Genomic DNA, 10,379 nt, shown 5'->3' with positions numbered 1-10,379 from the left:
CTAAGCCCGCTAAGCCGCTAATAGCGCTAATCTGCTAAGCCGCTAATGGGCTTGCTTCGCAAGACGAAAAAACCGCAAGACGAAGAGACTTGCGGAACGGATTCTTTTTGTCTTGCGAGGCACCACTGTAAATGGCCCTTGTGTGCACACAAGGTAACAGTGTAAGCTGGAGATGTTTTCTTTGATTGCCTCCCTTGTTTTCTTCTCAGTGCACCAGTTACCCTCCATGAACTCTTCAGTTACAGGTTACTAATATGTCCTTTAACATGAGGCGACATGCAAACCATGAAAAAGAGTGAAGTCACGAAAACATTCAAGTTAATGGAAACAAGTCTTTATTAAGTAACTTTTAATATCAGAAAAATAAAACTCTTATAATTCTCTTTACAGCAAATATATAATATCAGTGCTTTGGCCACCATAAGTTAAAGGCCCTTTATCATAAAATATATGGTTTGTTTTTTTTTAAATTTACTCAAATTGAATTTATAATCCCTATGACCTCCCTACATATACATAACAAAAAGAGTGTAGTAAAATTAGCAAATACTAAACTATATTGAGAGCTTTGTCATTCTTGAGTCTGTGGTTTATAGAAACGGTACACGCACCTAATGTCTGTTGACTCCTTGGCTTATTAGTTGCAGTGTACAATGCAAGGGTACAAAATACATGCTCTGTGAACGAGATTGTTCATATCTACAAGACTGCAGCTAAAGGTTAAGGTTTCAATACTGACATTTAAACTATCCTACAAGCTGTTAGCGTTAAAGTTATGCATTTCATAATATAATAATATTATAATAATAATATGCCATCAAGGCAACTTTTATACTGAAAAAAATCATAAAATAAAAACCGTTATCTGTAAACTTTTTCTTTTAATACGAAATGTAACCCTTTCAAGTGGAAATAAAAAATAAAGATTTCTGTATATTTACTAGTTCAATACACATAGAATTTGCTATACTGAGGGGAGCGGGGAATCTGTTTGTTTCAACTCGGGAAGGTATTGCTCCAAAAGGAAAAGAAAAGAGAGAAATAAAAAAATAAAGAAATCCACCAGAACTTCTGAGTGTTCTTTTTTTTTCAAATGCCAGCACAGATTTGGGAACATTCTGAGTATGAAGAAGCAAGAAAACATCCACAGGTTGAAATGTAAAGAAAACACAAAGGAAAAGAAGGGGAGAAGCTCATATTGACTTGCAAAGGGGAAGATGGGTGGCTTTGAAATGAGATAAACCCCTCGCTGGGCCACAGTCGCAGCTGCTCTCATGAATGATACAAGAGCACGAAAGTGACTGCTTCTCTGTCGTCGTCATCCCCTTTTACATTACTAAAAATAAAACACATGCTTCACATAATGTGCAAGTTATGGTTGAAACATAAAAATGATTCACATTTTTTGAACTCTGATATTCTCTAAAATAGTTAATTTAAGAACAGCTTGATCAAACTAGCCAATGGAATGTTAGCATCCTCGCTATCAGATACAAAGGGTGCAATGACCCGACAGCTGTCCGTCCACCAGACACCCCTCCTCTGAAGCAGATGGGGGGGGGAGGGAGAAGGTGGGAGGGGGAAGGGACTTTTGGTGGGCTGCTCGCAACACCACAGCTCTTCACATGGATTCCATGTGTGGTGTGGGTCAAACAGAGAGCTCCAGTGCAAGCAGAGGGGTCCCCCCCATTCTCAACGGGGTGAGCCAATCTACGGATACAAAATGCAAGACCGACTCCCTCCCTTGAAACGAATGGGGAGGCCAGCTACTTGGGGGGGGGGGGGACGGACTCTCTGCTTGCGCTGGGAGCCCCCCGCGTCCCTTAGCACTGATCGAGGCAAGGCAGACTTTCCCACGCTTCAGCAATGGAAGACCCGCACATTCCTGATTCTCTTAAGATGGCCCATTTGCATATTGGAGGAGGTGGCGGTCAATTCATACCATTTTGCCCTGTCCTCTGTCCCCTTATGAACAATGATCACATTAATAAAAGTTACCGCTACGCTACTTGCTGAATGCCAGGAAATCAAATTGTGCATCATAAAATTATTTGCAACATTAGGTAAGTTAAGCCTATGTTGTAAAGTGGGGAGGGGGGGGCGGAGGAAGCGCCCCCAAACCTGTTTTGAAAAACTGGCAGTGTAAAGAAGGCAGCATTGGAAGTGTGTTTGATACATTGATAATCCTTTGTACCCTTCTCTCTTATAAACCGACAGTTTCTACATTCAGGGCTGTGTCAGGCTTTTGCTGTCACGACCTGCGAAGCCTCACGCTCCATTCTGTCCTGTTCCAAGTTCCTGACCCTCCTATCGCCTCACAACTTCATTCCAGAACTTTGCTACAGGTGCCACAGCTGCAACCAAAATGGACAAAGACTGGCTAGGCTTAGTGTTAAACTGTACAGACCTTTTCCAAAAAAGAAAAAGAAAAAAAGAGAGTACATGCCTTTCAAACAACATTAGCCTAATCTCAAGAAAGCCCAATAACAGTCCGAGTTCATTATAAGTTTACTTAGGGGGTACCATTACATCCAAGCCATTAAGAGTTTAAAAAGTCCATATATAATATCTCTATATATTTAAGAGTGAATTTGAATCGCCTGAGTAACAGCTGTCTGGCAAACTGGACACGTGGGTACGTCTTTTTCACAGATCTTGTTGGCACATTCCATGCAGAATAGGTTGTGGCCACACGGAACCAGGGCAGCGATTACTTCGTTCTCAAAGCATATCACGCAGTCATGCTTCCTTCTCAACTCTGGAGGGGAACTAGAGGTGGAGCCACCATTGGAAGAAGAGTAGCTGTTGGTACCATTGGAAAAAGCAGGGATGTAGATCGGAAGGCCAACTTGGCTGACTGTACTGGGTGGATCGCTTCGGACTCTCCTTGCCAGCGGATGTTCCAAGGTTTCGGGAAATGTAGGTGACAGGCGAGGAGTGGATGGCTGACTCCCTCTCCGTGGAGCCTTCACGTTACTAGCAGGTTCGTTACCAAAACTGGAGAGCGGGTTAACGGGTTCAAAGGGTGTCCAGATGGTTTGAGAAGGCGTCGGCAAGGAGTCGTACGCAGGAGAGTCAACTGCAATGTCCTCCGCGCCTACGGAAGGCAACGTTTCTCCAAACCAAAAGTTGCCTGTGCTGAATGGACTTGTGGGGCTGAAGTCAGCCAGCCTATTGCTTCCAAAGTAGGAATCAGTGGAGCCGCTTCCTAAAGAACTGGAGCTGTCGTTTCTGTAATTAGAAATCATCCTAGTGCGGCTTGGAGGAGGTACTGGGTTGGAAGTAAGCCAGGCAGATCCCAGGTTCCCTCCTTCAAAGCTCACGTCCGTACCGTTATAATGGAAATCGTTTTCTTCGTTCAGTTCAATGTAGTTTCCAGTGCGCATGGCGATGTGCATTTCTATCTCTTCGCGAGCACGATCTACGTTTTCAGGCATACCGGTAACCTCAAAGACTGGCTCCTTGTCTCTACTGGGAGTAACTATGTAGGTGTGGGTCTGCTGCTGGATCCGCTTGATTGTAGCGCCTTTGGGGCCCACCACCAGCCCCACGACACGGTAAGGCACCCTGACCTGGACTGTAGTTTGGCCTGGTAGGTTGGGGTTACAAGACAGTCCTCCCAGTGCTGGGCCATTTTTGTTGCGTGAAGCTCTAATCATGGAGAAGTGTTCAGCAGCAGAAAGAATTTCCCTTTTGGCCATGGCTACATCTTCTTTGCGCCCAGTGACGACAAAAATGGGTTCTTCTCCGCGGACCGGGGTCTTGATGTAGGTATTTGTCTTGGCTCTCAATGCCTTTATTTTGCAACCTGCGTGGAGAAAGCACAAATAACAGTGCTTTAGTGAAGAATCTTGAATGGAAAAAGATGAAAGAAGCAAAAATCGCTTTGTGCTGACACTCTGATCCCCAACATCTCCCTCTCCCCACCGTTAGGTCAGTGCAAAATCACACCATTACAGTGAAAACAGCAATTACCCAATTAAAGAAGGTTGCTATTGAGAACAAGTGCTTAGGAAGCCTGGCAGTTAAGTCACAAAGTAACTAAACTCACAGAAACCTTTAGCAACCTACCCATCCATACCAAGTTGCAATTTGAAAAAGACAGCTAACTTTTTGAAAAGCCTCCTTGCCTGGCTAGTGACTATTTACAAGCCTCTTCCAAATCACTGTCTTAAGCTAATAAAAGTTGTTGACTTCTGTATTTGTTCTGTTCCTCCACGGAGTGAGGAACAACCTCTAAAGCCAGTGCACTTAGGTTTTCAAAGAAATCTTTTCCAAGTAATTAGCTGAAGCCAAAAACACATTGATCAATGGTGCAGCAGACAGTTTCATTCCATTCCGTATATAGCAATTAAACAGAAGCTACATGAAGGTTATTTAACTGAACAAGAGATTTAATTTTCTTCAATATGCTGCTTTTCATCAAAGAATATCAAAGCTGTTTACAATAAAATGAGCAAAACCCATATAAGGTCAACAGAAGCAGAAAAAGCAACATAGCCACATATGAGTGAGCAACAAAAAGCACACCCAGAGAAGACTCTCTGAAATTAATAAACAAAGAAAGTTCGGTCCAATAATAGTATGGCGCTGCCTTCTCAAGAGTTACTATTGATAAAAGAATAAACATGGCCTGGAGATCTTATTAAAGGTGTTAATAAAGGTATAACTACACTAGGTGGTCATCTGATATCTCTGTTAATTATATGATATAATCTTTTCTTATTAACTGGGGAAATGTTCAGTTCTAGTTGAGTGCAGATATTGCTTGGTGGCATATATATTGTAACTATATTCAACAATAACATTTACAATTTCATAGCCCAGGAAAATGTGGGTTTTTGTTAAATATCACTCCCCCCCCCCCAAAAAAAATGGTAAGTCTTGCAGTATTTGATAATTGGCACAAGATGGAATAATAGAATTCAGTGGTTTGAATGTTTTCAAGTAATGCACCTGCTAGAAGACCTTATAATTAACAGAAATTAACAGACAACAAGGTTTGAAAAATTAACTTCATAATTACAGAACTCTAAAGAATAATTATTTAAAATATATTGGAGCATAATGGTTGAGGAAAGCAAAGCAAATATAGATAGGTTTAAAAGCTAGATGGAATAATTATTGTGGGGTGGTCAAGCTATTTTCATTAAAAAAAACTCTAAAATCTCAATTCCTACTGCTTTAAAGGAAAATCATTATAAAGTTCTATACAAAAAACATTTAAATCCTTTAAAATTAAGCAAAAATGAATAGGGTAATGACAGAGTGAGTGCATTTCCAGCACAGAGGATGTTTCTTTTATATGTGGTGGGGTTCTGAAGGGAACTGGACGGAAATTGTTGAGTTAGAATCACTGCGCACCTTTACATTATTGCCATCACCAGTAAGAATTATTCTAAGATACACTGAGGATATAATACCATCTGAAGATTACAGAATTGGAGGGCAACTTAATATTTTACAACTCCAACTGAGGTAGCAAATAAATTTTAAAAAGTAAAAAATTCAAGGTGTGCAGAAATATAACAGGGTGAATAGTGTGGGATACACTATATTTGACAAAGTTTACCCACTTAGCTTGGTTTAGAAAAGTTAGGCGAAGGGTTTACTTGAAATTGGAATTTGTGAATTTTCGGAACAGAGATTGCCAAAAATAAGACATTTCTGTTGAACACAATGGGACTTACTTCTGAGTAGACACGTGCAGGGTTGTACCATTAAAACATCGCATATACAGTACAGAATTAAGCCTCCCAAGCTAAAGACACCCTATTTAGTGGCTTTAGGTTTCTCATCAGGAGAAATGCATGCGGTTTGGAACGTCACTGAAAAATGCCAAGTCCCGATCTATTATGTGAAAAGCCAACACAACGAGACCATTAAAAAGTTTTTCCTTAAAGTGACTTTTACAGGAAAGCTGACTCTACAGACTCCAAGGTCAATCTCTCCTCTGTTATTCGGAGAGAAGAAACAGCAATCGAGAGGAAGCCGCAGCCTCCGACACCTGAAACTTCTGAATGCGTCATCAATCAATGCTAAATGAGTTTAGCTTGTAAGGAACTGGTAGCAAGATACAGATGCAATAGACTACTGTAAAGGCAGCCAGGCCAAAACACAGGCCATTAACCTTCTTCTGTAGTTCCACTGGCTGACCTTCGTGTCTGCTGCCTTCCTTGTCTTCTCCATTAAATCACGTCTTCAACATGCCATCTAATAGCCTGGTAAAAGTATTAAGCCAGGGTGAGTTACTGGTACATTTTATGCTTCTAACAGACTGTCCTGGATGCTGAGGCCCAAAGCTATAAAGGAGGGAAACTTACAATCTCCCACACCTTGTTTCCAAATCCCTGGACATGTGAGAGATTGCCACATGCATTTTCTGTTGTGATGACAGAATAGATCTGATGCTTGGAAAAATTGAGTTAAACCGTGCAGTTCTGATTTGTTAGCAAGATATTGTCTCCAGACACGCTCAAACAGATGTTAAAGAATACACACAGTTCATGAATAAACCTAGGGCTACTGATCTACAACTATGAGAACGAACTACCACACTACATAGGTGATTCCCTATTTACTGGTACAAGGTGGTGTAACTGTATGTACAAACAAACCGACATCCACCCATGGGAAGTTGTTTTTTCTTATCTGAGGCCTTGAACTACATGCTCAGTTCTGGATGCGGAACACCGAAAGACTACATTGTGTTCCAATGTAGTCACCAAGATTTATGTACAGATATGCCTGCCTGCGAGTTGAATATTTCCATCGTTCTAAACAAAAATGAACAATTTTAGTAAAAGCAAAAGTTTGGCAGGCAAACACAGTCCTTCTCTCAAGTGGTTTTTTTTAAAAAAATTGATACTTTACCACCCCCCTTTCATTATTCCTCTTATTTCTATAGGTGAAAGATCACATTGAGGATGCCCAAGTCAAGTCAGCCAGGTATGTGCAGAAGGATGGAGGGAATAAACAAAGATAGTTTTCAGGACTGGAGTGCAGAGCTGCTGTAATTTTCTTCAGTATGTACATGCAAAATATATACCACTATGCCTAAATGTACCACAAACTGGGATATGTGGGCATTTCATGGGTGGAAAAGGAGAGTGAAGTATTGGGCTCAGAGGAAGTGCATTCCCAAGGCAAAGCCTCTGCTCCTCTTGCAACTTGTGAATGGGCCATTCCCCTTGTAGCTAAAACAATGCTTCAGGAAGGAGGGAATTGGGCCACTGGGTGTTTTACCAGAGGGTGCATGTCCTCCAAGGTTAATCCCTCACTGCATCTTTGAAGGGGGGTGGGGAGAGCTTGGAACTTGCATGCTGCAAGGTGCACTTTGTGCAAGCCCTATGGTCCTTTCCCTTTTATCCTTGAATATCCGTGTGATGTGTTGATGACATAGTTAAGGGGGGAGGACACTAACAGTTATAACCTCTCGACCTGCTTAAGACAGAAGCTGTGCCCATTACCTACTGCGGAAGGAGAGGGAGAGAGACTGTAGAGAATTCAAGATGTGTGCCTATTGCACCCATCTTGTATGGTCTCAATGTAGATTTTATAATCTAAGGGTGGGTGGTACAGAGCCTTTGTTGCTTCTTTTGAGATTTCTCAAATTATGAAACACATGATTCACTAAGTTTCCAGATGAAAGAGATATATATGGTTTGTTTTTTAACGTTTTGCTGATTTTTACATTACAAGTCTTGTACCCCGCTCTCCCTGAATCACAGCCCTGGAACTTTTTCCTCAGGTAATAAGATAACAATGTCTTTGGCCATGTGCAGTTAAGAGATGTCAGGGTTCTGGTTCGATCAACCTCTATTTGTAAGACCTTTTGTCTACTCTCTGGTGTGCGTGTGCATGTGAAAACTCTCTTTAGTTACTCAGTGCCAAATCCCTCATACAACCAGGCGAACTAATCATTGCCCTTTCCCAGAAAGACCATGATACTCATTATGCACCACTGCTGCCCTTTCTGACCGTAGAATTTGTTGGAGAACCCCCTCCACAAATGCAGCTGACTAGTTATTTGCTAGGTGAAATATTCCATCACCATACTTGTGAATAAAAATAAACCTAGTCCCATGTTCAGCAGCCTGCAAACTATATTGCAGTCTGCCTTCCAATGCAACTGATCAGGAAGTTCCATTGCCCAGGGAGTTAGCATAGGCTCATTTTTCACCACTGACCACTAATTAGAATTGGACAAGAATTTCTCTACTCAGATTGACTGTTGATCCAGACTACTTTTGTTAGCTTTTCTGCTTCACGTGGCTTGACTATGTGATTGGGTCAGCTTGAAGCTGTTTGCTTTAAGTAGCTTTCTGGGAACCTTGTAAGAGTCACTTGGATAGGTAAGGTAAAGGTAAAGGGACCCCTGACCATTAGGTCCAGTCGTGACCGACTCTGGGGTTGCAGGACTCATCTCGCTTTACTGGCCAAGGGAGCCGGCGTACAGCTTCTGGGTCATGGAGCCAGCATAACTAAGGCGCTTCTGGCGAACCAGAGCAGCGCACGGAAACGCCGTTTACCTTCCTGCCGGAGGGGTACCTGTTTATCTACTTGCACTTTGACGTGCTTTCGAACTGCTAGGTTGGCAGGAGCAGGGACCGAGCAACGGGAACTCACCCCGTCACGGATATAGGACCCACTTGGATAGGACCCACAGACAAATAAAGTCTTTCATTTTGTTTCCAACTGTGGCTGGCATTATACGTACGATGCTCTGTGGCGCATAAGTTTAGGTCTGATTTGCTTGGGTGGATCTGTGGTGCTCCTGCAGCAGTGTGTTAGATAAGGAGGTTGTGTACGGAAATATGTGTCCACGCCCTGAATGCTTGGCAAATCCCTCTTTCCAGATCACCATTACCAGCTTCCCCTTTTTCCAGAGTCTCCAGAAGTTTGGAGAAGAAGCAAGACAGACTCTTATTTACTTTTAGCCTTCTCAGGTGGTAAAACAGACCCGGGTTTCCTTCCAAGACCAGTGCTGCTTCTCCCCACTGCAGCAGTCCAGTATGACATGCAGCAAGATCCAGGGCCCCAGATTCCTCTGGAAGATGGCTCAGTGAATGGTGTCTAGGCTGCTGATGAGGGCAAAAAGCAGACCCCTCAGTATTATTAATTTTAATTATATTCTACCTTTCTGTAGAATACAATTACAGCTGATAAAGTACTAAAAATAGCAGCACTGTTAAAAAATCACGTTAGAAGCGGCAGTCCATAACGATCCCTAAAAGCAGCAAATTGTTAAGCATTAAAAGCTTGTGATGAAAAGTTTATGAGTAGATGAATCTCCACAAGGGCATCTCATAGTTTTGGTGCTTTCAGAAGATCCTGTGTCTTGTACCTGCCTGACTAATCTCACATTGTAATAGAAAGGGAGATGTCCTCTGACATTTATTTTTTAAAAACCATGCACCTTTACACAGAAATAGATAGTCCATAACCTAGGTTATGAAGTGATTGTCCAGCTCCAGATACCATGGTGCTAGCTGGGTTACATACGCTTCAGGTTACAGACGCTTCAGGTTACAGACTCCGCTAACCCAGAAATAGTACTTTCGGGTTAAGAACTTTGCTTCAGGATGAGAACAGAAATCACGCGGCAGCGGCGTGGCAGCAGCAGGAGGCCCCATTAGCTAAAGTGGTACCTCAGGTTAAGAACAGTTTCAGATTAAGAACAGACCTCCGGAACGAATCAAGTTCTTAACCCGAGGTACCACTGTACTATCTTGCTGTTTCCTCCACCTTCTCTTTGAGCCAAGGTTTCCCAGAGCAGAATTCCAGAATTCGTTTCAGTGGTGGGAACTCTGCAAGCCATACAGAAGTACCAGTTGACGGAAACCACAGGTAAGAGTACTCTTGTGTGAAGATCCTGCTTGCAGGCTTCACAAAGGCACCAGGTTGGCCACTGTGACAACAGGGTGCTGGATTAGATGGGCCACTGGCCTGGTCCAGTAGGTTTTTCTTATTATTTTCCTTCACTGCTAAGTAGTCCTAGCCAGCAGACACCTGGAGATAATAACTTCCAAGAGCAATACTTGAAGGGAAATTGGGGTTTGGGGGGAGGAGAATAAGATAGAGCAGGCTCCCATTCCCTAAACCAGTTCTCTTTCTGCCTATATCTCTTCCTCCAATCTATCTCCTAAGTTTTTCAAGACTGTTTGCACCCCTAATAGTGACTTAAAATAGTTGTGAGCCTTCTGTTTCCAGCTCTCTTCTACCACCACTGGTACAAACAGGTAAAAGCTTGGCCAAATTACATACTAGGGTGGTCCTTATTGTTTGCTAGCTCAGGGAGAAAATGTTGCTTTGGAAACAGAGCTAAATAGCACCTTCCTCTCCCCCAAAGTGCTGTGAACATTCTTTATAAAAAAAAC

General features: G+C 42.4%; 1 protein-coding gene across 1 annotated transcript in view; it reads right to left on the bottom strand.

Moving 5' to 3' along the window:
• Positions 1–318: 318 nt before the first annotated feature.
• Positions 319–10,379, bottom strand: part of MEX3C (mex-3 RNA binding family member C) — a 30,848-nt gene continuing 20,787 nt past the window's right edge. Inside the window, exon 2 of the mRNA XM_028748287.2 lies at positions 319–3,808. Coding sequence (XP_028604120.2) covers positions 2,580–3,808 — 1,229 coding nt within the window. The 3' untranslated portion in view covers positions 319–2,579. The remainder of the gene's footprint in view (positions 3,809–10,379) is intronic.

This window comes from Podarcis muralis, chromosome 11, assembly GCF_964188315.1.
Source record: "Podarcis muralis chromosome 11, rPodMur119.hap1.1, whole genome shotgun sequence".
NCBI classification, from domain to species: domain Eukaryota; kingdom Metazoa; phylum Chordata; class Lepidosauria; order Squamata; family Lacertidae; genus Podarcis; species Podarcis muralis.
Note: the sequence above shows the minus strand (reverse complement) of the source record. Positions and strands in the feature narration are given on the sequence as shown.